This window comes from Phoenix dactylifera, chromosome 11 (genome assembly GCF_009389715.1).
Source record: "Phoenix dactylifera cultivar Barhee BC4 chromosome 11, palm_55x_up_171113_PBpolish2nd_filt_p, whole genome shotgun sequence".
Taxonomy (NCBI): domain Eukaryota; kingdom Viridiplantae; phylum Streptophyta; class Magnoliopsida; order Arecales; family Arecaceae; genus Phoenix; species Phoenix dactylifera.
The window spans coordinates 24319025-24345819 of record NC_052402.1 but is presented as its reverse complement, the minus strand read 5'-3'; the positions used below and the strand labels follow the sequence as shown (position 1 = coordinate 24345819).

At 36.9% G+C, this 26795-nt stretch overlaps 1 protein-coding gene and 16 non-coding genes across 17 annotated transcripts; 10 read left to right on the top strand and 7 right to left on the bottom strand.

Moving 5' to 3' along the window:
- Positions 1-1689: 1689 nt before the first annotated feature.
- On the top strand, positions 1690-12989 carry LOC103696259 (protein LOL2-like). Its single transcript, XM_008777818.3, has 7 exons — positions 1690-2046; positions 2945-3058; positions 6199-6312; positions 12007-12116; positions 12242-12319; positions 12438-12503; positions 12610-12989. The coding sequence occupies exons 2-7, from the start codon at positions 2947-2949 to the stop codon at positions 12649-12651; spliced, it is 522 nt and encodes a 173-aa protein (XP_008776040.1). The 5' UTR covers positions 1690-2046; positions 2945-2946; the 3' UTR covers positions 12652-12989.
- Positions 12990-15540: 2551 nt separating this feature from the next.
- LOC113461180 lies at positions 15541-15626 on the bottom strand. The gene has a single exon (XR_003383288.1). It is a non-coding gene; the product is annotated as a small nucleolar RNA snoR114 (small nucleolar RNA).
- Positions 15627-15805: 179 nt separating this feature from the next.
- LOC113461185 lies at positions 15806-15891 on the bottom strand. Its single transcript, XR_003383293.1, has one exon. It is a non-coding gene; the product is annotated as a small nucleolar RNA snoR114 (small nucleolar RNA).
- A 165-nt stretch (positions 15892-16056) lies between these two features.
- LOC113461187 lies at positions 16057-16142 on the bottom strand. The gene has a single exon (XR_003383295.1). It is a non-coding gene; the product is annotated as a small nucleolar RNA snoR114 (small nucleolar RNA).
- Positions 16143-16955: 813 nt separating this feature from the next.
- LOC113461195 lies at positions 16956-17041 on the bottom strand. The gene has a single exon (XR_003383303.1). It is a non-coding gene; the product is annotated as a small nucleolar RNA snoR114 (small nucleolar RNA).
- Positions 17042-18173: 1132 nt separating this feature from the next.
- LOC113461188 lies at positions 18174-18257 on the bottom strand. Its single transcript, XR_003383296.1, has one exon. It is a non-coding gene; the product is annotated as a small nucleolar RNA snoR114 (small nucleolar RNA).
- Positions 18258-18893: 636 nt separating this feature from the next.
- On the bottom strand, positions 18894-18979 carry LOC120112625. The gene has a single exon (XR_005514198.1). It is a non-coding gene; the product is annotated as a small nucleolar RNA snoR114 (small nucleolar RNA).
- Positions 18980-19144: 165 nt separating this feature from the next.
- LOC120112657 lies at positions 19145-19229 on the bottom strand. Its single transcript, XR_005514232.1, has one exon. It is a non-coding gene; the product is annotated as a small nucleolar RNA snoR114 (small nucleolar RNA).
- Positions 19230-19529: 300 nt separating this feature from the next.
- Positions 19530-19615, top strand: LOC120112616. Its single transcript, XR_005514189.1, has one exon. It is a non-coding gene; the product is annotated as a small nucleolar RNA snoR114 (small nucleolar RNA).
- Positions 19616-20246: 631 nt separating this feature from the next.
- Positions 20247-20331, top strand: LOC120112646. Its single transcript, XR_005514221.1, has one exon. It is a non-coding gene; the product is annotated as a small nucleolar RNA snoR114 (small nucleolar RNA).
- Positions 20332-20496: 165 nt separating this feature from the next.
- Positions 20497-20582, top strand: LOC120112615. The gene has a single exon (XR_005514188.1). It is a non-coding gene; the product is annotated as a small nucleolar RNA snoR114 (small nucleolar RNA).
- An 887-nt stretch (positions 20583-21469) lies between these two features.
- On the top strand, positions 21470-21555 carry LOC113461681. Its single transcript, XR_003383972.1, has one exon. It is a non-coding gene; the product is annotated as a small nucleolar RNA snoR114 (small nucleolar RNA).
- Positions 21556-22706: 1151 nt separating this feature from the next.
- LOC120112636 lies at positions 22707-22792 on the top strand. The gene has a single exon (XR_005514210.1). It is a non-coding gene; the product is annotated as a small nucleolar RNA snoR114 (small nucleolar RNA).
- Positions 22793-22956: 164 nt separating this feature from the next.
- On the top strand, positions 22957-23042 carry LOC113461181. The gene has a single exon (XR_003383289.1). It is a non-coding gene; the product is annotated as a small nucleolar RNA snoR114 (small nucleolar RNA).
- Positions 23043-23921: 879 nt separating this feature from the next.
- LOC120112642 lies at positions 23922-24007 on the top strand. Its single transcript, XR_005514217.1, has one exon. It is a non-coding gene; the product is annotated as a small nucleolar RNA snoR114 (small nucleolar RNA).
- An 884-nt stretch (positions 24008-24891) lies between these two features.
- Positions 24892-24977, top strand: LOC120112630. Its single transcript, XR_005514203.1, has one exon. It is a non-coding gene; the product is annotated as a small nucleolar RNA snoR114 (small nucleolar RNA).
- Positions 24978-25862: 885 nt separating this feature from the next.
- On the top strand, positions 25863-25948 carry LOC120112618. Its single transcript, XR_005514191.1, has one exon. It is a non-coding gene; the product is annotated as a small nucleolar RNA snoR114 (small nucleolar RNA).
- Positions 25949-26795: the final 847 nt, after the last annotated feature.

Genomic DNA, 26795 nt, shown 5'->3' with positions numbered 1-26795 from the left:
TTAGGTCTCTATATACGATTCTCTTCATTTTATTCTTGAACTTGTCTCAGCAAGAGTGTTTTTTTTTCCCCTTTTTTTTTCCTGTTAGACAGGTGGCTTCCAATACACGAGTACAGACACACCTAATAAAATCTAAAAATGAAATATCGTGGAGAGCCATGGACAGCTCTTCCCTCTGCGTCTATATAGTACCGTCTGAGTGACTAGCCACGTAAGAAGCCACCCAATCCATGGCCGTGTTGGCTTCCTATAAACATGCTTGGCTAGGAAGACCTTCCCATCTTTGCCCATGGCCCAAATGTCTCAGAGTAGGGGATGTCCCACCCCAACACCCTCGGACCCTCCTGGATCCATCCTATAATAGTAGCCAAGCCGTTCTCCATAATAATGGAGCTATCCTACAACAAGAGTGTTGGTTTTTCCAAACATACAAGGGGATAGTGTCACGCCCCCGCCTGCGCGAGGCACGTGAGGCACCTAGTGCCCACGTGGGGGCCACATGAGGGGGGACCGCGGGGCTCCCCTGCCAGATATTGTCCGATTCTGGGGCTTCACGCAAGCGTCCTTCACCTCTCCCTGATTTTGTTTTCCACCCAAAACGCGTCTGCAGGATTTGGAGACACCCGCCTCATATGCCCAGGCTCTGGAACGAGTCTTTCCGATGTGGGACTATTGGGCCTCACACCCTTCCCACCATCGGACAAGAGCCGTCCTCGGCTCTGATACCAAATGTCACGCCCCCGCCTCTGCGAGGCACGTGAGGCACCTACTGCCCACGTGGGGGCCACATGAGGGGGGAACACGGGGCTCCCCTGCCAGATATTGTCCGGTTCTGAGGCTTCACGCAAGCGTCCTTCACCCCTCCCCGGTTTTGTTTTCCATCCAAAACGCGTCTAAGGGATTTGGAGACACCCGCCTCATATGCCCAGGCTCTGGAACGAGTCTTTCCGATGTGGGACTATTGGGCCTCACAGATAGTCCAATTGTTAGAGGGTAATTAAATAATAATAATAATAATTATTATTATTATCATTATTAGTGAAAATTATGTTCAAGAAAACTTTCAGGGACATACGGCTCCAATTAGATGTGTTAAAGTAGATGCTTATGTTCGAATCCGATATAGCTTGAAATTGAGCAAGTTGGCTTGAGTTAGGGTGGCAATTTATTTCATTTTATTATGTATCAGACCTGATCTGACTCTAATGGAAGAGATTTTATCCAACCCGGAATAAATCTAAAATGCATATGAGTAAGTATAAAACTCATTCCAAATCTAATATATATATATATATATATATATATATATATATATATATATATATATATATATATTATTTTTTAAATTATATAAAAAACTAATTTTTATAGCTTTATTGGATTTGATCCTCCAGCCCACCTGATCATCTAATTCTAACTATTCCAAATTTGTATCCATCTTATCCCATTCCAAGGTCAGGATAAGGCGAGTACAAGGGCCCAACCGATCCGGCCGTTTGCCGTCCCCATCGTGGTCCGTATCCGCAGGTTGCATCCACCTTTTGGCTCACAACAGCAAGCAGCCAAGTCAGGACCGACCGGGGATGAAAGCAGAACAACGGTCGCCTACTCTCACCGGAGGTGCTCATACCCTCACGCGTTAGAGTTTAGACTTTTAGATGGCGAAGTGAGATCGATTTATTTTTATATTATATGTTTACGATAAGTATAACCCTCATATTCCCATGCGGAGTTTCTAGACGAAATCTTCTTCGTCGTCTCCGTCCGAAGCCTTCAAACCCTTCAAGGTCGCTTAATTCCTTCCCTCTCGAAGCGTTGCGGGAACAAAAAAAAGGAAAAAAGAAAACGAAATCGATTCCCGAGTAGCGTCTCAAATCCCCGAGAGTAAAAGAATCGGAAGAAGAAATTATCTTGGACACCAGACGCTGATTGCGGAAGGGTTTCTATCCGGATTTGTTGAATCGGAGGCGAGATTTCGGTGATTTATTTTGCTTCTCCATCCTCGGATTCTTGGGTTCCACCTTTTTTTCCCAGGCTTGATTAGAGGTAATCCGATTTTTCTTCTAGGGATTCTTCGTTGGATTTGTGATTAAAATCGCTTCTTCGAAGAATTCTTTTTTGTGATGTATATGAAAAATTTGGGAATTTTTGTACTGTGATATGGTATAATCGAGGAACTTACCTTTTTTTTTTCTTAAAAAAAGGATAATTTCGTTGAGTTTTTGTTTCAATGTTTGTCTGTCTCCCTCACTTTGATATCATTTCTTTGTTCAGTTAATCGCATTTAGATATGGCAAATGTGGTGGCAACTGCACCATGGAGTTACTGTACTATTCATTTGGATTTAGACAAGCTACAACGGTTTAAGAATTTTTTTTTAATTTCTTTCAAATTGATGGTTTTGGCTTTGTTATCCATCAAGATGCCATGTTTCTCCATGCCAACATGTATGAATTTGCGCTCAAACTTCAGAACACCTGTTTTCTTGGTGTTTTATTTGAAGATTGCAAGCAATCATCGATTGCTGCACCGATTTGTGGAAGCCAGTTTGTTTATTGTATCCTATGAACACTTATCTTTGCTTCTTATTGGACTATTATGTAGCAGAGTTTGTAAGATTCTATGATCTGCTTCATAGTAAGGTCCTGTAGATATCTACGAACTTATAAAGGGTTTTACTTTAGAAGATAACGATTTTCTTGTGGATGCTTTGCCGTCTGATCATATTTGATGTATATACATTTCTCAGTTGTTGCGTGGACAAATCAATTTAACATTGTTGCTCTGTTGAGATAGGATGGAAATTGTGATGACACTTTTATTACGTGTACTTTCTATGTCAATGATAGTTTATTCACATAAGCAATTTGTGTTGACAAGGTGCTGAATTTTTATCAGTTAGCTGTATTTGATCACATTAATTGTTGAATCACTGGCAAGTCAGGTATGCAGAGCCAAGTTGTGTGCAACGGCTGCAGGAATGTCCTTCTTTACCCTAGGGGAGCTACTAACATATGCTGTGCAATATGCAGCACTGTAACTTCAGTGCCCCCTCCAGGTATTTTTATTTTGCTCTCTGCTTGTGCCAGTTAATTGTTTTATGAAAAAAATATTACTAATTATTATTTTTATTAATTTTATCATAAATAAGAAATTTTATCTTATTGTGTCAGTCTGGTGGGGCCAAAAAAATTGGCTTGATAAATGTGACTAGGATCATCATGTTAGAATTGCCTCAATCACACTTGATAGCATAAAAGAATCATTTTTTGATGAACATATTTTTACTTCTTAAAAATCAATAAACTAAGTCAATTCCTATTTGACATTTTCATTATTAATTCATTCTAGTGCATATCTTGCGATGCATAACAGTACTTTGTTCTAGATACTGGTCCTCATGGTCTCATAGGCAGTCCAAATGCCCTTGAATTCTGCTGAGGCCCTAGGTGAGCCATTAGGTGTGGGCCCCCTCCCCACTCACTCTGTAAAACTGCATATCCTCCAGATTTGCAATTGAGTCATCTGAGAAGGGAACTAGGGATGAGAGTGGTGTTTTGTTGTATGGAAGGGGGTTCCATGCCATTGCGGTGATTATTAGAAGTTGTTTTTCTCCCATTTATCATTTTAGCCTTTTTTCCTTCCTTTTCCTTTCTTTACCCATTTTCATTTTTTTTTTCTTGTTTTTTTCTCTTGTTTTTTTCATTATCAGCATTTTTTCATTAATCCTTTTCTTTCTTTCATCTTTTGATTATTTACCCATTATTTCTTATAATTTTTTTTGGGTGTTGGATGCTTGAAAATTTTTAGTTACCTGCTTCAAACCTTGTCACTTTGCAATCTCAAGATGCTCAGAGACTTATAGAAACATTGATATTGACATGTTTGGAAATGCTAATTTGTGGCAAAAGCCAAACTTGTTGACTATTGTGAGTCACTAGTGTGTACTCAATTTCATCAAATTCCGTTACAAGGTAGAGCCAGCCAACTTGGAACATGTAAATAAATCCTCTCACTTGCTGTTTGTTTTTGATTCAAACAGTAATTGGCAAGGCAGACTTATCCTTTGATGCATTAAGGAGATCAAGTGGACAAGTACTTGTTACAAGACAACCTAAGAATCATCCCCAACTTAAATTGGATCAGTGAATGGGAATATAGTAATGCAGAACTAACTATATCATCTTTGCTACTAAATTACCATTCTATTAAACCAAAAAAAAAAACATTTTCTGGTAACTACCAGTCTCGATAAACTAGTGGCCTCTTCTTTATCCGACCTCCTGCTTACCAAAGATATATTATTCCCATAAAGTTTTTATTGCTGAAGTGATGTCATTTCGTGGACTCTTTGCTCCATCCTTTTGTTGGGAAAGAGTATTAAAGTTAAAGCATAAGATGAAATTTATATTAGATATAGTTCCAACATATATTTCTGCCATTTGACTATGATAAAGGCTTGCTTTATGCAAAATAAGTTAGAAATATATGAACAATATATGGAGGCATGTATAATTGATATAGTAACTTCTCACCTGAAAAATTGACGGTTTAATCTTTTGATATCTTATACCATCTGGGGCATTTCAGCTCATATTCTTTCGATCGGACTACAGTGGATTGTGATGATATCAACATCGCCATTGTTGTTCACTGTATTTTTGGATATGAGGATGTGCAGATTAAAGGTTTGGACATCAATCAGTAGGTTCTGGTATCATTATTGTATTCGGCAATGTAGGTTTTATGGATTAATTTTGTATTATTAATCAAGTCTAACAACTACACAGGAGGTGTTGTCTAAGAATTTCTTCCTCTGAAAGAAACAAAAATGTTCTTTGTAAAATAGATGTGCTTATCAGCAGTATTGGACTGGACTTCTTTCTTGCTAAAGCAAATATCAGATAATGACTTTACGAGAAGCTAGACAATATTGTTTTTCTCGTATGGTGCAACTGGGTCAGTCAGATAATGATATTACTTGGAACCTGCCTTAGTATTGGGATGAGAAAATAGGGCTGAACGAAATCTTGGGGTGGATTATCCAATTGGGTTTAGTATAGCAATGAGAAAATGGGGCCTGACTGAATAGTACTTGCCTTATTGGACTTGATCTAAAATGGTATAGCTGTTATGTCTGGCAAGCATATTTATAAGAGCTCGATCCAAACAAATCAATGAATGAGCCTGTTTTTGTTCACATTCTAGACCCAAATTCGATTTACATCTTAGAAGGTTCATGGTGGGCTTGGATGCAAATGGACTCAACCATATATTTATCCATATTCTGGCTTTATGCTCACCTATCAAAAAGTGCTTTAGCAACATATACATATGAACTGCCAAAAATATGGAAAGGTTCTATGAAAGTCAAGAAATGCTGAACACACCATAGAAATTTGCATTCTAAGCAATATACCTTTAGAGCGGACAGCAAACATACTAGTGTGTCCTGCCTTAAGCAATCTTTCTTTCTAGTCTAAGTAATGCAACCTATTTTAAAACATGTGTAAATGACATAATTATGATGAAGATAGAGACAAACTGAACTAAATATTTTAGCAGGACTATTGATTAATATGTGTAACTTTGAGTTACATTTGGAGTATTCTATTCTCCCTGTAGTGTTTGTTTTCTTAAGACAAGCGTTTGCTCTTTTTTTCTATATAGGCATCATTAAGTAGAAAAATTGTTTAGGTGTGCGTGGTTGCTGCTTATCTGCTGGTTAAGGACAGGCTTTTAGTTTATCCAGCCAAAATGAAAGCTAGTTGCTCAATGCCCCCCAAAACCCCTTAACTTGGTTAACTTTATTTAGGGTGAAATAAAGCTAACTACCAGAGTGTTCTTCTTCTTCTTCTTCTCCTCTCTCTCTCTCTCTCTCTCTCTCTCAACTTTTTCACTTTTTTCACAACTTATCCCACTAATCATGGGAATGTCAACTTAACAGCGGATAACCTCAACTGGTGGTTAGCTGATTTCAGGGTGGTTACCGATGGTTAAATCTATATACCCCCCAGTTAGCTATTTTGCATCCAAATGCAGCTTTAGAGCATGGAAATATTTAAGCAGTTAGTGAGGGCTATATCTGGACATTCATAAACAGGTTTCCTGGGTATATATGTATATATACAGCGCTCAGTTTGCATATGCTAACATTAATACAACTTAATTGAGAAGTTTGTTCTATAACTTCTGCAGGAATGGAGATATCTCAGCTTGTATGTGGAGGTTGCCGAACTTTGTTAATGTATACCCATGGTGCAACTAACGTGAGATGTTCCTGCTGCAACACAATTAATCTTGCAAGATCAGGTATGTATTATTTATTTACACTGTTAATTATTACTTGCTGAAATTGTATTTACAAAAGTTGAAATTCAATATGGATTGACAAATTTAAGCATTACAAAGTGCTTGCATTAAGTTGTTTATCATGACTGTAGACACGACATGTGCTATTAAATATTTTTTGTGAATTTTTCTGTTTGAAATATATTGGTTTCGAGAAATGCAATGAAAAACAATGCCATGGTCAGGGAAACATTTTTGCATTCTGAGACCATATAACACCTTTAGACATTTGTGGCTTTCCATTTGATTTAGCCCTATGGATTAAATAGGTCATTCTAGTCTTCAGCAACCTTGCTGTTGAAGTCTTTTTTGTCTCATCCTTCAGGGGAAAGGGTGCTTGCTTGCTCCTTAGTTTTTGCTGCATATTGTTCAGAAAAGAACTTGGGAGTTCTTCCTTTTTATGCTTGTATAATAAAACATCACTTTGGAAGTTTGCAAGGTTAATTGAGGATGATCCATCAGTACACCTCTTTACTGTTTCTAAACTGGAAATCAAGCATGGATGGTGAGGAGGAAGAAATTTGGGAGCAGAAGAGTTTAACTTATTAAGTTGGTTTGCAGTAACTTTAGTTTAATTTTGCTTATTTTAATTACAGCTGGTCCTAGGCCTACTTTTAGGGTGTTTAGATGGGTTATTTTGATTATTTTATGTGTCTATTTGATAGAAGGCTGAGATTAGATCTAAACATGGTTTTTAGAATCTAGCTTCTTCTTTGATTTTAACATCAGCTTAAGCATGGAGCCATAAGAGGAGCCGGCCACTTGATTGGGCGCCACATTGGCTTAAGAGAAAGAGTGAAGCTGTAGGATTCCTCTTGAATCTGTACGGACTACTGAGGCTTGTGCACCTTTCCTCCCAATCCAATTGCCGACAACAATGCTTTTATATGTTTTAGTGTCCAATGTTGGACATATTGTGGGTCCTCGTGTCTGTAGGATGTTTCTTTGTCTCGTTATAAAGATGAATAAGGGTGTACGAGAATCAGTTTTTGTAGAGATGGAATAATGATCTATAGTTATTCTTTTCTTCTTCCTCTTTCTTTTGGCTGATTTTCTTTGGGAGTTCTTCCTTTTTATACTTATAGTATAAAACATCACTTCAGAAGTTTGCAAGGTTGATTGAAGATGATCCATCAGTACACCTCTTTATTGTTTCTAAACTGAAGATCAAGCATTGATGTCAAGGAAGAAGAAATTTGGGAGCAAAAAGAGTCTAAGATATTGAGTCGTTTTGCAGTAATTTCAGTCTAATTTTAATTATTTTAATTGCTGCTGGTCTTAGGCATACTTTTGGGATGTTTAGATGGATTATTTTGATTATTTTAAGTGTCTAGTTAGTAGAAGGCTGAGATTAGTTCTAACCATGGTGTTTAGAGTCTAAATTTCTGCTTTGATTTTGGCAAGTTGGCAGCCAACTTAAGCATGGAGCCATAAGAGGAGCCAGCCACTTGATTGGATCCCACATCAACTTAAGAGAGAGAGTGAAGCCGTATGCTTCCTTGTAGAATCCGTGTGGACTAGAGAGGCTTCCACACCTTTCTCCCAATTCAATTGTCCACAAGAATGGACTTATATTTTTTTCATTGTCCACTGCAGGACATATTGTGGGTCCTAGTATCTGTAGGATGTCTCTTTGTCTCATTATAAAGATGAATAAGGGTGTACGGGAATCAGCTTTTGCAGAGGTTGAGTAATATTCTAGAATGACTGTATTCTTCTTCCTCTTTCTTTTGCTTGATTTTCTTGGCCTGAGGCTCAATCTACATCATTGGAGTGCAAATGCTGCTGTTATGCAAGTTTTCTGCACTTTATTCTGTCAATTTTAGATCTGATATGAAATTCAGACCTTAAAAAGTATCGTGGATTTGCCTTTAAAGTGTTAGTATACGTCAAACTGGTGTCGGAGTGTCAGAAGATCCTAAACCAGTAGTTTCTTGAATGCTACAGAGGTGGCGAGTAATGCAGAACGGGACGAGTGCCTCTAACAGCATGAGGATGCACTTGAAAGATTGGGGCAAAACGTTAGGTGATGTGTAGTGGCAATTCGAAGCAACAATATTGCGAACTGATAACATGGACAAATAGATGGACAACATGGATGATTTGATAAAGTTATGGAAATCCTAAGAAATCGATTGGACAAAGGTAATTCAGATCAGCCCCCTTTTTCGAATTTGGTAGATTAAGCCCTATAAGGTGCTTGTGGAAAGAATCCCTTTAAATATCTTCAAAAACTCTAATCATAAGTTTCAATTCTTGGGGAAGTGATATGCTGATTTCTTTTCTAAAATCAATCATGTATAAGGCAGGAAGCTAGAATTTTTGAAACTTGAGGCTGGCGGAAGTATGGGCTTGAAGTGCATGGTCAGCCAGCCACATTTCATAGAAATATGGAGCAGCAAGCTTGTAATTTTGAGGAACAAGTTATGGAGGATTATCATCATAATTTTAGAGAGACTATGAGTTCTGGATCTCTTCAGCAAGCAATTGAATCTTTTAGCATGATGGAGAAAGGAGTATAGTTGGAGGTTCCAAAATTTTATGGACGGATGAATTCTGAGGTGTTCTTAGATTGGCTTTCAAGTGCCGATAATTTCTTTACCTGGCATCAATTAACTGAAGAGCGGAAGGTGCAATATGCAAAAGCAAGTTTAGAAAGGGGCTGCTAATATATGGTGGAACCAGGTTCAAGAAGCAAATAAAAGAAGTGGCAGAAGAGAGTGATCACATGGGATGATATGAAGACTATTGAAACGAAGATTGTCCTCCTGATAAAGCTTGTTCATCAAATTTCATTGACTTGAAGAGGGTGATGACACGGTAGATGAGTGCATGGAGAAATTCTTTGAACTATATATGCATGCTGGGGTGTATAAAAAAATGAAGATATGTTCAGTAGCAAAGTACAGAGCAGGGCTTCAATCGGCAATACAAGATGATATGGTCGGATCTAGGCTTTGGACAGTTCAAGAAACATTAGTTGCTTTGCAAATAGAAGAAAAGTTGAAGGGGAGGTCCATTATGTGCCTGCCGACTTTGGGAGCTCCTATTGCAGCGGTTAAACCCTAAGGGCAGCCATCTAAAGCTATAGAAGACAAGCCTAAGGTGTCCAAATTTACATGCTTCAAGTGTGGGGAAATTACACATATAGGCAGCATGTGTCCTGCCTGACAATTGAAGACCACAAATGAAGAAAAAAAAGAGGATGATGTCCAAGATGACACTTCTAGGGAGGATGGAGCAATACCCTCGAATACTGTTGAAGGGGATGAATGGAGGGGAACACTCATATGGATTTCATGGAGACCAAATATGCAGCAACAATTTTTGCATGAGGATTGGCAAAAAACAAAGCCTTCCGCACCGAAGGCTATTTGTTGTTCATGCCATTGCACTGTTGTCATCGATAATAGGAGCACTAAGAATTTTGTCTGAAAATTGGATCTTCAGAAAACTAAGATTGTCCATCATGGCTGGGCTAGAATACCAACATGGTATTGTGAATGTGATGCTTGTCGCAATTTACTGTTGGAGATGTTAGGAGAGCGGGTATGGTGTGATGTAATACCAATGACAACTGCTCAAATTTTACTTTGATGCCTATTTGCAATAAAGGAGGTGTCCACTCGGTAAGAAAATAATTACACATTCTCACACCGAGGACATTGAATCATGCTGGCACCAAAGCAGAGAAGAATTTCAAGCGAAGATGGCTCTCTCGGATTGCTTAGTCTAATCCGTCAGAGCCAAATTCCTCTTAGCTGGGGGGGAAGCATCCAGGCTAAAGATTAAGTATTGATGGCAAGGGAGAAGAAATTTGGGAGCAAAAAGGAGAATAAAGTTTTGAGTCGATTTGCTGTAATTTTAGTTTAGTTTTGCTTATTTCAGTTATTGCTGATCTTTAGTTTAGTTTTAGGGTGTTTAGATGGGTTATCTTGATCATTTTAAATGTCTTCTAGTTGATAGATTAGATCTAGACATGATCTTTATGGTTTAGTTTTCCACTTTGATTTTTCCAAACCGGCAACCAACTTAAGCATGGAGTCATAAGAGGAAGCCAACCACTTGATTCTGTCCCGCATCAACTTATGAGAGAAAGAGTGAAGCTGTACGCTTTCTCTTGGTGTCTATATGGATTAGAGAGGCCCTTGCACCTTTTCTCTTCATTGCTGAATTAAGTCACTTTTTTTTTGAATTAAGCCCTGTGTCTGCTACAAGCCATCTTGCGCAACCTATTCTCCCCACCCCCTCATCTCTCTCCGCCATCACCTTTTTTCTTACTGCTGGTCTTCTATAAGTTGTATGGATAGTGAAGTAAATGGATTATCTTATCCTTAAGAATTGCTAGTTAATCATGATCTCGCTTTCCAAGGTTGATCAATGCAAGGATTCAACTAGTTCTGGCACAAGACAGGCCAAGCAGAGTAGCCAGCACAGCACGTGCCACCACATGCCATGCCATGCTGAACTGAAGCAAGAAAAGGATTTAAGGGATCATCTCGGTTAGGTGTGGTACTAAGTTGTCATGGGTCAAAATGGGCCAGCACTACTCAGTACCAAGTGGCCCACCTGGTACTCCATGCCAACCTGATGCCAAAGGCCAGTACTAGTTTGGCATAGACCAGCATGGAATGGTACTTGAAGCCATGGATGCATGTGCCTATTGTGTCGACAGACAACATTGCAGTTATTTTTGTATGTTAGGCGGTTATATTATATGATTATGGATGTGTTTGTGTGACTACTAAGTCGGAGGTAGAGAGGGGGGGAGGTGGATCGTGTTGCTATTGTTTCTTGTGGTTCTGGTAATAAACCATCTAATCGATCAGCAATGAAGTTTCTTGACTTTTTATTTTGAATATGTAGAGAATTTTAATTAATTAGCTTAATTTCTGAAAGTTCCTCTTGGTGCTTAGGTCAAAATTCCATTGGGTAGCTCTTCTCACTTGTGGCTATGTTTGCAATGCTTGGATTTTTCTTGTTTTTTAGGAATTAGCACGATATCAGAACTATTTTTTAGGTCTAATCTGTTAGATTCTTACCATTTATTTATATAAAGATCCCATCACCAGGGGAATGCACATACACCATTATTTTGCACCATTGCCATGCATGTTTGCTCTTTCTATACACCTACATTGCAGTCTAATTTCATTTCCCCAGTCCCCTCTCCCACTCCCAAAAAAGACCCAATCCACACACACACCAAAAATAGAAAAGGGGAGGGTGGAGAGAGTTGCTTCTTGAAATGAATCATCGACTTTCGTGCAATTTGTTACAAGAGCAAAATTTCAGAAAGAAAAGAAAGAAGAGGGCGATCTAGTAACCAAAATCTTGGTGTCAGGAGATTTGATCTAGTTTACTCTTCTTTAAGGGATTACTTACAGGAGACCTGCCACTCATTTTAGGAGTTTCATTTGTATGATATTGCAAGTTTCATTACTTTAACTTGCTGCATTAAATTTTAGAGCTGACGTTGTATTCTAAGAGTTGTCTAAGTACTTCAGAAATACCTTGTACTTACATCTGGATGGAAGCTCTCGGGTCATTTCAGTTTAGATAGAAATTTAGTTGCTGATGTTTTCACCTGAGAAAAAAAGGAGCCTACCTGTAATATTGTGTTCTAAATATGGTTTGCTCATGCATAATATGCAGCAAATCAGGTTGCTCATGTGAACTGTGGCCAATGTAATACAACTCTGATGTATCCTTATGGAGCACCGTCCGTCAAATGTGCAATATGTCATTATGTTACAAACATCGGGGTTTGTTGATATCTTCCTATAGTTTTCTTTTTTGTTCTCAAATATCTCATGACATCTTTTGTCAATTATACGGAATAATATTACAGGTTCATGTTCTCCTTTCTCTCTTTCCCTCATTGTTACAGGCAAGTAATATGAGAGTTCCAATCCCAGCAGCACACAGGCCTAATGAATTCACGGCCATGCCACCATCGAATTCAGCTGTATGTCTGCTTGTCTTTGTTTTTCTTTCTGCGCCCACACCCCCCCCCCCCAGCTTAACCAATTGGTAGGTGATATCAATTGTTAACTCTTTGTACCTATCTGTTTTTGTTGTCGTAGCCTTCTTCTCAAGCCCAGACTGTTGTTGTTGAGAACCCTATGACAGTGGATGAAAGCGGCAAACTGGTGAAGTCTATTTATCCTTTCAGCAATATCCGTATGCTCTATTGCTAAGTTTACTAAAGAAATATAAAGTGCTGAACAAAGTGCTACTTCATCTTCTACGATGCAGGTGAGCAATGTTGTAGTGGGAGTCACCACTGGGAGAAAATGATGTCTTTACCGAGATCCAGTATGTTGGTGGTTGGCATTTGTTGTTGTAAATTTGGATAAAATTAAGCTCTCCATTTTGGAGCTCGGCTGTCTGCTAGAACGGTTAAGAATGCAAGACATGATGAGTGTTTACAAAACAATTGATGCTACTCTAGCCTAGATTCCTGTATTCTTTTCATTTGTGTATGAGCTGTGTTATACTGCTAGTGAGCAGGTCCCCATGACGATAACACCATAGCAAAGTAGCAGGTGGTGCCATGATTGTTGTTGCCAACTTGATATGGAGTCAGTCTTATGAATAATATCCCTAGATTTTATCTACAAGATTATATGGTTGTAGTTATGCTTGTGATTGTATTAGCCTGATAATAGATTGGTTCGCAGCAGCCTGTTGTTCCAGATGGTTATTAAGGCCCCATTTGGGGAGCTTTTGGAGGATCAAAAAGCACTTTCTGGCCTTTCAAAAGCACTTTTAGATAAAATAGAGGTGTTTCGTAAAATTTTTGGGAAGTTGTTTTAGCTTTTTTAGAAAGCTAAAATAACTTTTTGGGGGCAGCTCCAAAGTAGAGCTTCTCCAAAAAAGCACTTTTAGGAATTGTCAGAAAGTTGTTATGAGTTGTAATATTTTTTTTTTGGACCAAAATATCCATAATAAAATAGAATAATTACACAAAATATATTATGTGATATAATTATAATATTTATACCTTTATATTGTATTATACTATAAATATTATATTATATTATATTATATCATAATACATTAATATGTAAGATTAAATAATTTAATATTATGTTATATTATTCTACAGTCATCAAGAGCATGAAAAATTAATTTATGTTTATAATTATAATATTTTATATCTTTATTATTGTATTATACTATAAATATAATATTATATTACATTATATCATAATACATTGATATGTTATATTAAATAATTTAATATTATATTACTATATTATAATAATATTATATTATATTACATTAATATTATACTATCATATATTTATGTATTAATACATATTATATTTTATTATGCTTTGTTGCATAATATTATATAATATTTTTTATTGTCATTTTGTTATACAAAAAGTACTTTCTTTGTTTGTTTATCAAACATATGTTAAAATTTCATAACACTTTGGAAATGTAGTTATCAAAAATCAAATAGCTTTTTATAAAAATGCTATTTACAAAAGCTCTACTTTCGAAAGCTCTATTGCTAGTAGATTTCCTAAACAAGGCCAAACTTGTTTTGAAACTCGACTATTTATTTCATGTTTATGTGCCGTCAAAAGGTGCATGTATCAACCAATTGGACTAACGTTTAAACTAGCAACAAGTAGAAAATGCAGCATAGAGCACAATAATAAAGTTGGTGATCTTAACATTCATTTATTCTGATGTGGTGATATGTTTGTCCCTCCTAATTTGTTTTCTCTCATGGGATGACCAAACCAAACGTATCTGAGAACTTTAGATTAAACATTTGAGTAACCAGTACTGTTCTTGATATATTAACAGAAAAAAATTGTTTAAGATCCTGTTTGGAAGAGCTTTTGGAGGGTCAAAAAGCACTTTCTGCTAAAAAAATGGTGCTTGGTAAAAATTTCGGAAAGCTGTTTCAGCTTTTTTGGAAAGCTGAATACAGCTTTTGGAAAGAAGCTCCAATTTGGAGCTTTTCGAAAATGCTGTTTTCAGCTTTGTAGAAAAGCTGTATTTTTGGCAAAAATACCCCTATTTAAAAGCCATGTTTTTTCTTCCAAAATCTTCCATCCTAGTGCCTCTTCCTCTCTCACCCTTCCCTCTCTATCTCCTTCTTCTCACGTTGCCGGCCCTGTTTTTTTTTTTTGGGAGGCAGCCACCACGCCGGCCACCACCCGTGGTTGCCTCCCCAGCCGCCGATGCAGCTTGTCGCCCCGGCGAGCCGGCACGGACGTCCGGCTCGCCGTTGCGACCCACCACAGCCGTCGGGCAGTGGGAAGCAAAACAAACAAAAAAAAAAGAGGAAGGGGAGGAAAGGGCAGCCATGGCCCCCGCCTCCCCGGCAGGCGCTGCGGCCCGCCGTCCCGGCACCCTGCTCCCCCCCCCCCCCCCCGCGGTCGCCATTGCCCGCCGTCCCAATCCCCTCTCGGGCCCCCTCCTGCGGCTGCCGCGGCCCGCCGTCTCGGCCCCCTTCCGGCGTCGCCGGCCTCGCGGGAGGAGAAGAAAGGAGAAGAAGGAAAGAGAGGAAGGAAGGAGAAGAAGAGAAGAAAAAAGAAAAGAAAAAAAAAGAAAAGAAAAGAAAAAGAAGAAAAGGAAAGAAAAAAAAGAGAAGAGAAAAGAAAAGAAAAGAAAGAAAAATAAATAAATAAATAAATAAGATAATAAATAAAATATATTTTAATAAAATAAAATAATAAATAAAAATAAATATTAGTAATTATTTAAACAATTTTATCATCTAGCTAGAAAATTTGTAAGAGAGATAAATTGTCATCAGAAGAGTGAAAAATTAATTTACACTGATAACTATAATATTTTATATATTTATTATTGTATTATACTATAAATATAATATAAAATATTTTTGATCCATTAAAACCGGAGGAAACAGTTTGTGAAAACTTTATTCAGGAACTATTGTCTCTTGATCCAGCCATATAAAAGTTAGACAACCTAAATACAAACATTTATTTTGGAGAAATACTCACATTTTTTTAGCCAAATACCGGCATTTATTTTGTAAATAATCGAAAAAGAGACCGGGAAAAAGACATGTGTTATGATTAAAAAAATATTGTAATTATTAAATTAAATAACCGACAGAGACTGAGAGAAAGAGTGTCATGATTTAAAAAAACTTAAAAATATTATAATTATTTTTTAAAAAAGGGAAAGGTGGAAGAGCTCAGAAGCGCAGTTTCGTCGGAATAATCAGACGGTCGTGATGCGCCCTAGCATCACAGGTTGCGCAGTTATCCTCATGGCTCTTTTCTCCTTTATTGGAGTAAGAGAGGCTCGAACTCTCGATCTCGGGATAACTCTCCTAAAGAAGGAGTGAGACCAAAGCGCTAGCCAACTGCGCCAACACCCCATGGTGAAAACGGCATGCTGAAATCTCCTAAAAGCTATTAAAAACGAATCGTTTTCCAATCGACAAAAAATGATAGAGCTCAGGAGCGCTCATGTCATCTCATAATCAGACGGTCATGATTTGCCCTAGCATCCTAGAAGGCGCTGCTGTCATCATTGCCCTCTTTTCCACTAATGGGGTGAGAGAGGATCGAACTCAAGACCACAAGATAATCTCTTAAGAAGAGCCGAGATCAACTGCGACACCACAGCATGATGAAAACGGCATGCTGAAAAAACCTAAAACCTATTTAAAACGAATCCATTTCCGAGGGGTAAAAAACGAAAGAGCTCAGAACAGCTGATGTCATCCGATAATCAGATGGTCATGATGCGCCCAAGCATCATAGAATGCGTTGCTATCCTCGCTGCTCTTTTTTTCCACTGTTGGCGCGAGAGAGGATCGAACACTCAACCTCAGGATCAACTCTTAAGAGGATACGAGACAAACTGTGACACATCCAGATGATGGAATTAGTATGCTGAAAATATTTAAAACTTATTTAAAACGAATCCTCTTCCAAGGGACCAAAAAAGAAAGAGCTCAGGGGCGCTGAGGTCATCCGATAATCCGACAGTCGTGATGCTCCCGGCATCACAGGATGCGCTGTCGTTCTCATTGCTCTTTTTTCCACTCGGATGATGAAATTTGTATGCTGAAAATATCTAAAACCTATTTAAAACGAATCCTCTTCCAGGGACAAAAACAAGAAAGTTTTTTTTTTTTTTGCGCACATGAATACCCTCCTAAATATCGAGTTTTACATGAATACTCTTCTAAACTAATATTTGTGTGTATATCCTAGTAAAATACTTGTTTTGCTATTTATCCTTTTTTTTATTTTTGTTTTTGCATATATACCCATGCTATCTAACGACGCTAAAAAATTAATGATTTTAAATTAAAATAAATAAAATATCCTTAATGGGTAGATATGCAAATAGATCGCAATCTCGATAATAGGAGAAGAAGACAAGAACAATAGCATAATTTTAAATTTTTATTTTATCTTAATTAATATAAATATAATTTTTCTCAACACCATTACAACAACCGTTATATTAGGAGCATTTGTTTAATAACAAAGTTTTATAAGAGTATACATACAGATATTAATTTTGAAAGGATACTCATGCAAAATTCGATATTTAGAAGCATATCCATAAAAAAAATCTAAGAAAAGAAAGAGCTCAGGAGCGCTGAGGTCATCTGATAATCAGACAGTTGTGATGCACCCCGGCATCACAGGAAGCCCTGTTCTCCTCATTGCTCTTTTTTCCATTATTGGCGCAAGAGAGGATCGGACACTCGACCTCAGGATCAACTCTTAAAAGGATACGAGACAAACTGCGACACAGCCAGATGATGGAATTAGTTTGCTGAAAATATTTTAAACCTATTTAAAATGAATCCTCGTCCAACGGAACAAAAAAGAAAGAGCTCAGGGGCGCTGTGGTCATCCGATAATCAGACGGCCGTGATGCTTCCGGCATCACAGGATGCGTTGTCGTCCTCATTGCTCTCTTTTCCACTGATGGGGTGAGAGAGGATCGAACACTCGACCTTAGGACGAGTTTTAAGAAGAGGGTGGGACCAACTACGCCGCGACCGGATGATGAAATTTGTATGCCGAAAATATCTAAAACCTATTTAAAACGAATCCTCTTCTAGGGACAAAAACAAGGAAGTTTTTTTTTTTGTGTGTGCATGAATACCCTCCTAAATATCGAGTTTTACATGCATACTCTTCTAAATTAATATTTATACGTATATCCCAGTAAAATACTTGTTTTGGTATTTATCTTTTTTGTTTTTGTTTTTGTATATATAACCATGCTATCTAACGACGCTAAAAAATTAACGATTTTAAATTAAAATGACTAAAATATCCTTAATGGGTAGACATGCAAATATATCGCAATCTCGATAGCAGAAGAAGAAGACAGAAATAATAGCATAATTTTAAATTTTTATTCTATTTTTAATTAATATAAATAAAATTTTTCTTAACACTGTTAGAACAACCGATATATTAGGGGCATTTGTGCAATAACAAAGTTTTAGGAGAGTATATATGCAAATATCAATTTTGGAAGGATACTCATGCAAAATTCGATATTTAGAAGCATATCCAAAAAAAAATCTAAGAAAAGAAAGAGCTTAGGAGCGCTGAGGTCATCTGACAATCAGACGGTTGTGATGCACCCCGGCATCACTGGAAGCGTTGTTCTCCTCGTTCTTTTTTCCACTGTTGGTGCGAGAGAGGATAGAACACTCGACCTCAGGATCAACTCTTAAGAGGATACGAGACAAACTGCGACACAACCAGATGATGGAATTATTATGCTGAAAATATTTAAAACCTATTTAAGACGAATCCACTTCCGAGGGACCAAAAAAGAAAGAGCTCAGGGGTGCTGAGGTCATCCAATAATCAGACGGTAGTGATGCTCCCGGCATCACAGGATGCGCTTCGTCCTCATTGCTCTTTTTTCCGCTTGTGGGGCGAGAGAGGATCGAACACTCGACCTTAGGATGACTTTTAAGAAGAGGTGGGAATAACTACGCTACGACCGGATGATGAAATTTGTATGCTGAAAATATCTAAAACCTATTTAAAATGAATCCTCTTCCGGGGACAAAAACAAGAAAGTTTTTTTTTTTTTGTGTGCATGAATACCCTCCTAAATATCGAGTTTTACATGAATACACCTCTAAATTAATATTTGTATGTATATCCTAGTAAAATACTTGTTTTGCTATTTATCTTTTTTTTATTTTTGTTTTTGCATATATACCCATGCCATCTAACGATGCTAAAAAATTAACGATTTTAAATTAAAATGACTAAAATATTCTTAATGGGTAGACATGCAAATAGATCGCAATCTCGATAGCAGAAAAAGAAGATAGGAACAAAAGCATAATTTTAAATTTTTATTTTATTTTTAATTAATATAAATATAATTTTTCTTAACACCGTTAGAACAACCGTTATATTAGGGACATTTGTACAATAACAATGTTTTACGAGAGTACCCATGCAAATATCAATTTTAGAAGGATACTCATGCAAAATTCGATATTTAGAAGCGTATCCATAAAAAAAATCTAAGAAAAGAAAGAGCTCAGGAGCGCTGAGGTCATCTGATAATTAGACAGTTGTGATGCACCCCGGCATCATAGGAAGCGCCATTCTCCTCATTGCTCTTTTTTCCACTATTGTTGTGAGAGAGGATCGAACACTCGACCTCATGATCAACTCTTAAGAGGATACGAGACAAACTGCAACACAACCAGATGATGGAATTAGTGTGCTGAAAATATTTAAAACCTATTTAAAACGAATCCTCTTCCAAGGGACGAAAAAAGAAAGAGCTCAGGGGCGCTGAGGTTATCCGATAATCAGACGGTCGTGATGCTCCCAGCATCATAGGATGCACTGTCGTCCTCATTGCTCTTTTTTCCACTAATGGGGTGAGAGAGGATCGAACACTCGACCTTAGGATGACTTTTAAGAAGAGGTGGGACCACCTACACCGCGACCGGATGACAAAATTTGTATGCTGAAAATATCTAAAACCTATTTAAAACGAATCCTCTTTCAGGGACAAAAATAAGAAAGTTTTTTTTTTGTGCGCATGAATACCTTCCTAAATATCTAGTTTTACATCATCCGGCTGTGTCGCAGTTTGTCTCGTATCCTTTTAAGATCTGAGGTCGAGTGTTCGATCCTCTCTCGCACCAACAATGGAAAAAAGAGCAATGAGGAGAACAGCGCTTCCTGTGATGCCGGGGTGCATCACAACCGTCTGATTATCAGATGACCTCAGTGCTCCTGAGCTCTTTCTTTTCTTAGTTTTTTTTTATGAATATGCTTCTAAATATCGAATTTTGCATGAGCATCCTTCCAAAATTGATATTTGCATGTATACACTCGTAAAACTTTGTTATTGTACAAATGCCCCTAATATAACGGTTGCTGTAACGGTGTTAAAAAAATTATATTTATATTAATTAAAAATAAAATAAAAATTTAAAATTATGCTATTGTTCCTGTCTTCTTCTCCTACTATCGAGATTGCGATCTATTTGTATATCTATCCATTAAGGATATTTTTGTCATTTTAATTTAAAATCATTAATTTTTTAGCGTCGTTAGATAGCATGGGTATATATGCAAAAACAAAAATAAAAAAAGGATAAATAGCAAACCAAGTATTTTACTAGGATATACATACAAATATTACTTTAGAAGAGTATTCATGTAAAACTCGATATTCAGGAGGGTATTCATGCGCACCAAAAAAAAATTTCTTGTTTTTGTCCCTGGAAGGGGATTCGTTTTAAATAGGTTTTAGATATTTTCAGCATACAAAGTTCATCATCCGGTCGCGGCGTAGTTGGTCCCACCTCTTGTTAAAAGTCATCCTAAGGTCGAGTGTTCGATCCTCTCTCACCCTATTGGTGGAAAAAAGAGCAATGAGGACGACGGCGCATCCTGTGATGCCGGGAGCATCACGACCGTCTGATTATCGGATGACCTCAGCGCCCCTGAGCTCTTTCTTTTTTGGCCCCTTGGAAGAGGATTCGTTCTAAATAGGTTTTAAATATTTTCAGCATACTAATTCCATCATCTGGTTGTGTCGCAGTTTGTCTCGTATCCTCTTAAGAGTTGATCCTGAGGTCGAGTGTTCGATCCTCTCTCGCAACAATATTGGAAAAAAGAGCAATGAGGAGAATGGTGCTTCCTGTGATGCCAGGGTGCATCACAACCGTCTGATTATCAGATGACCTCAGCGCTCCTGAGCTCTTTCTTTTCTTAGATTTTTTTTTATGGATATGCTTCTAAATATCGAATTTTGCATGAGTATCCTTCTAAAATTGATATGTGCATGTGTACTCTCGTAAAACATTGTTATTGTACAAATATCACTAATATAATGGTTGTTCCAACGGTGTTAAGAAAAATTATATTTATATTAATTAAAAATAAAATAAAAATTTAAAATTATGCTTTTCTTCCTCTCTTCTTCTTCTGCTATCGAGATTGCGATCTATTTGTATGTCTACACATTGAGGATATTTTAATCATTTTAATTTAAAATCGTTAATTTTTTTGCATGGTTAGATAGCATGGGTATATATCCAAAAACAAAAATAAAAAAAAAGATAAATAGCAAAACAAGTATTTTACTAGGATATACATACAAATATTAATTTAGAGGTGTATTCATGTAAAACTCGATATTTCGGAGGGTATTCATGCACACACAAAAAAAAAAAACTTTCTTGCATTTGTCCCCGGAAGAGGATTCGTTTTAAATAGGTTTTAGATATTTTCAGCATACAAATTTCATCATCCGGTCGCGGCGTAGTTGTTCCCACCTCTTCTTAAAAGTCATCCTAAGGTCGAGTGTTCGATCCTCTCTCACCCCATTAGCGGAAAAAAGAGCAATGAGGACGAAGCGCATCCAGTGATGCCGGGAGCATCACGACTGTCGGATTATCAGATGACCTTAGCGCCCCTGACCTCTTTCTTTTTTGGTCCCTCGGAAGCGGATCGTCTTAAATAGGTTTTAAATATTTTCAGCATAATAATTCCATCATCTGGCTGTGTCGCAGTTTGTCTCGTATCCTCTTAAGAGTTGATCCTAAGGTCGAGTGTTCTATCCTCTCTCGCGCCTACAGCGGAAAAAAGAACAATGAGGAGAACAACGCTTCCTGTGATGCTGGGGTGCATCACAACCGTCTGATTATCAGATGACCTCAGCGCTCCTGAGCTCTTTCTTTTCTTATATATATATATTTATGGATATGCTTCTAAATATCGAATTTTGCATGAGTATCCCTCCAAAATTGATATTTGCATGTATACTCTCATAAAACTTTGTTATTGTACAAATGCCCCTAATATATCGGTTGTTCTAATAGTGTTAAGAAAATTTTTATTTATATTAATTAAAAAAATAAAAATTTAAAATTATGCTATTATTCCCGTCTTCTTCTCATGCGATCGAGATAGCGATATATTTGCATGTCTACCCATTAAGGATATTTTAGTCATTTTAATTTAAAATTGTTAATTTTTTAGCATCGTTAGATTGCATGGTTATATATACAAAAACAAAAAAAAAGATAAATAGTAAAATAATTATTTTACTAGGATATACGCACAAATATTAATTTAGAAGGGTATGCATGTAAAACTCGATATTTAGGAGGGTATTCATGCACACACAAAAAAAAAACTTTCTTGTTCTTGTCCTTGGAAGAGGATTCATTTTAAATAGGTTTTAGATATTTTCGGCATACAAATTTCGTCATCCGGTCGCGGCGTAGTTTGTCCCACCCTCTTCTTAAAAGTCGTCCTAAGGTCGAGTGTTCGATCCTCTCTCACCCCAACAGTGGAAAAAAGAGCAATGAGGACAACAGCGCATCCTGTGATGCCGAGAGCATCACGACTGTCTGAATATCGGATGACCTCAGCGCCCCTGAGCTCTTTCTTTTTTGGTCCGTTGGAAGAGGATTCGTTTTAAATAGGTTTTAAATATTTTTAGCATACTAATTCCATCATCTGGCTGTGTCGCAGTTTGCCTAATTTTTTAGCGTCGTTAGATAGCATGGGTATATATGCAAAAACAAAAATAAAAAAAGGATAAATAACAAAACAAGTATTTTACTAGGATATACATACAAATATTAGTTTAGAAGAGTATTCATGTAAAACTCGATATTTAGGAGGGTATTCATGGGCGCAAAAAAAAAAAAACTTTCTTGTTTTTGTCCTTGGAAGAGGATTCGTTTTAAATAGGTTTTAGATATTTTCAGCATACAAATTTCATCATCCGGTCGCAGCGTAGTTGGTCCCACCTCTTCTTAAAAGTCATCCTAAGGTCGAGTGTTCGATCCTCTCTCACCCCATTAGTGCAAAAAAGAGCAATGAGGACGACAGCGCATCCTGTGATGCCGGGAGCATCACGACCGTCTGATTATCGGATGATTTCTGCCGCCCCTGAGCTCTTTCCTTTTGGTCCCTTGGAAGAGGATTCGTTTTAAATAGATTTTAAATATTTTCAGCATACTAATTCCATCATCTGGTTGTGTCGCAGTTTGTCTCGTATCCTCTTAAGAGTTGATCCTGAGGTCGAGTGTTCGATCCTCTCTCGCAACAACAGTGGAAAAAAGAGCAATGAGGAGAATGGCGCTTCCTTTGATGCCGGGGTGCATCACAACCGTCTGATTATCAGATGACCTCAGCGCTCTTGAGCTCTTCCCTTTATTAGATTTTTTTTATGGATATGCTTCTAAATATCGAATTTTGCATGAGTATCCTTCTAAAATTGATATGTTCATGTGTACTTTAGTAAAACATTGTTATTGTACAAATGTTCCTAATATAATGGTTGTTCCAACAGTGTTAAAAAAATTAAATTTATATTAATTAAAAATAAAATAAAAATTTAAAATTATGCTTTTATTCCTGTCTTCTTCTTCTGCTATCGAGATTGCGATCTATTTGCATGTCTACACATTAAGGATATTTTAGTCATTTTAATTTAAAATCCTAAATTTTTTAGCATCGTTAGATAGCATGGGTATATATCCAAAAACAAAAATAAAAAAAAGGATAAATAGTAAAACAAGTATTTTACTAGGATATACATACAAATATTAATTTAGAGGTGTATTCATGTAAAACTCGATATTTCGGAGGGTATTCATGCGCAAAAAAAAAAAATTCTTGCTTTTGTCCCCGAAAGAGGATTCATTTTAAATAGGTTTTAGATATTTTCAGCATACAAATTTCATCATCTGGTCGCGGCATAGTTGTTCCCACCTCTTCTTAAAAGTCATCCTAATGTCGAGTGTTCGATCCTCTCTCACCCCATTAGCAGAAAAAAGAGCAATGAGGACGGAGCGCATCCTGTGATGTCGCGAGCATCACGACCGTCTGATTATCGGATGACTCAGCGCCCCTAAGCTCTTTCTTTTTTGGTCCCTTGGAAGAGGATTCGTTTTAAATAGGTTTTAAATATTTTCAGCAGACTAATTCCATGATCTGGCTGTGTCGCAGTTTGTCTCGTATCCTCTTAAGAGTTGATCCTCAGGTCGAGTGTTCTATCCTCTCTCGCGCCAACAATGGAAAAAATAGCAATGAGGAGAACAACGCTTCCTGTGATGCCGGGGTGCATCACAACCGTCTGATTATCAGATGACCTCAGCGCTCCCGAGCTCTTTCTTTTTTTTAGATTTTTTTTTATGGATATGCTTCTAAATATCGAATTTTGCATGTGCATTCTTCCAAAATTGATATTCGCATGTATACTCTGGTAAAACTTTGTTAGTATACAAATGCCCCTAATATAACGGTTGTTCTAATGGTGTTAAGAAAAATTACATTTATGTAAATTAAAAATAAAATAAAAATTTAAAATTATGCTATTGTTCCTGTCTTTTTCTCCAACTATCGAGATTGCGATCTATTTGCATGTCTACCCATTAAGGATATTTTTATCATTTTAATTTAAAATTGTTAATTTTTTAGTGTCGTTAGATAGCATGGGTATATATGCAAAAAGAAAAATAAAAAAAGGATAATAGAAAAACAAGTATTTTACTTGGACATACATACAAATATTAATTTAGAAGAGTATTCATGTAAAACTCGATATTTAGGAGTGTATTCATGCACAAAAAAAAAAAACTTTCTTGTTTTTGACCCTGGAAGAGGATTCATTTTAAATAGGTTTTAGATATTTTCAGTATACAAATTTCATCATCCGGTCGCGGCGTAGTTGTTCCCACCTCTTCTTAAAAGTCATCCTAAGGTCGAGTGTTCGATCCTCTCTCACCCCATCAGTGGAAAAAAGAGCAATGAGGACGACAGCGCATCCTGTGATGCCGGGAGCATCACGACTGTCTGATTATTGGATGACCTCAGCGCCCCAGATCCCTTTCTTTTTTAGTCCCTTGGAAGAGGATTCGTTTTAAATAGGTTTTAAATATTTTCAGCATACTAATTCCATCATCTGGCAGTGTCGCAGTTTGTCTCGTATCCTCTTAAGAGTTGATACTGAGGTCGAGGGTTCGATCCCCTCTCGCGCCAACAATGGAAAAATGAGCATTGAGGAGAACAGTGCTTCCTATGATGCCGGGGTGCATCACAACCGTCTGATTATCAGATGAGCTCAGCGCTCCTGAGTTCTTTCTTTTCTTAGATTTTTTTTATGGATATGCTTCTAAATATCGAATTTTGCATGAGTATCCTTCTAAAATTGGTATTTGTATGTATACTCTTTTAAAACTTTGTTATTGTACAAATGCCCCTAATATAACGGTTGTTCTAATGGTGTTAAGAAAAATATATTTATATTAATTAAAAATAAAATAAAAATTTAAAATTATGCTATTGTTCTTGTCCTCTTCTCCTTCTATCGAGATTGCGATCTATTTGCATGTCTACCCATTAAGAATATTTTAGTCATTTTAATTTAAAATTATTAATTTTTTCGCATCGTTAGATAGCATGGGCATATATGCAAAAACAAAAATAAAAAATGGATAAATAGCAAAACAAATATTTTACTAGGATATACATACAAATATTAATTTAGAAGTGTATTCATGTAAAACTCGATATTTAGGAGGGTATTCATGCACACACAAAAAAAAAACTTTCTTGTTTTTGTCCCTGGAAGAGGATTCGTTTTAAATAGGTTTTAGATATTTTCAGCATACAAATTTCATCATCCGGTCGTGGCGTAGTTGGTCCCAACTCTTCTTAAATATCATCCAAAGGTCAAGTGTTCGATTCTCTCTCACCCCATCAGTGGAAAAAAAAAGCAGTGAGGACGACAGCGCATCCTGTGGTGCCGGGAGCATCACGATTGTCTGATTGTCGGATGACCTCAGCGTCCCTGAGCTCTTTCTTTTTTGGTCCCTTGGAAGAGGATTCGTTTCAAATGGGTTTTAAATATTTTCAGCATACTAATTCCATCATCTGGCTGTGTCGCAGTTTGTCTCGTATCCTTTTAAGAGTTGATTCTGAGGTCGAGTGTTCGATCCTCTCTCGCGCCAACAATGGAAAAAAGAGCAATGAGGAGAACAACGCTTCCTGTGATGCTGGGGTGCATCACAACCGTCTGATTATCAGATGACCTCAGCGCTCCTGAGCTCTTTCTTTTCTTAGTTTTTTTTTATGGATATGCTTCAAAATATCGAATTTTGCATGAGTATCCTTCCAAAATTAATATTTGCATGTATACACTCGTAAAACTTTGTTATTGTACAAATGCTCCTAATATAACGGTTGTTGTAACGGTGTTAAAAAAATTATATTTATATTAATTAAAAATAAAATAAAAATTTAAAATTATGCTACTGTTCCTGTCTTCTTCTTCTACTATTGAGATTGCGATCTATTTGCATATCTATCCATTAAGGATATTTTTGTCATTTTAATTTAAAATCATTAATTTTTTAGCGTCGTTAGATAGCCTGGGTATATATGCAAAAACAAAAATAAAAAAAAAGGATAAATAGCAAACCAAGTATTTTACGAGGATATACATACAAATATTACTTCAGAAGAGTATTTGTTCGTCCTATTCCTGTCTACCTAAAAATATGCTAGACAGATCGTTGTTAGAACCGACGAACAAAAGTTAAATTTAATTTCTACTCTTACCTTTTCTACTCGAAGAATAGCGGTTGTAAGAGGTCGATCCATAGGGAGGCGATTGGAGTTGCATAAAAATTAGAACATTCACTCGGATTCAAAATCAATTTTTGAATGATAAAAGAAAAACATTATTTTGAGAATGTTGAATGATTCTCTAGTCTATTAGAGAATGTTTTCCATTTGAAAATAACGAAAATACAAATACTTGGAATAGATGAGCATTTATAAATTTAATAAAATATTTAACTATTCAAAGGAAAACTTTGGCATGGATGAAAACAGTGCTTAGGAAGATTGAAGCCTGGAACATAAATTGCATAAAAGAAAATTTAATGTATTGCA

Coding starts and splice junctions, on each gene's coding strand:
- LOC103696259 (XM_008777818.3), top strand. CDS start 2,947: ATGCAGAGCCAAGTTGTGTGCAACGGCTGCAGGAATGTCCTTCTTTAC. Junction 12,320..12,437: donor TGCCACCATCGAATTCAGCT/GTATGTCTGCTT, acceptor TTGTTGTCGTAG/CCTTCTTCTCAAGCCCAGAC. Junction 12,504..12,609: donor TGGATGAAAGCGGCAAACTG/GTGAAGTCTATT, acceptor TCTACGATGCAG/GTGAGCAATGTTGTAGTGGG.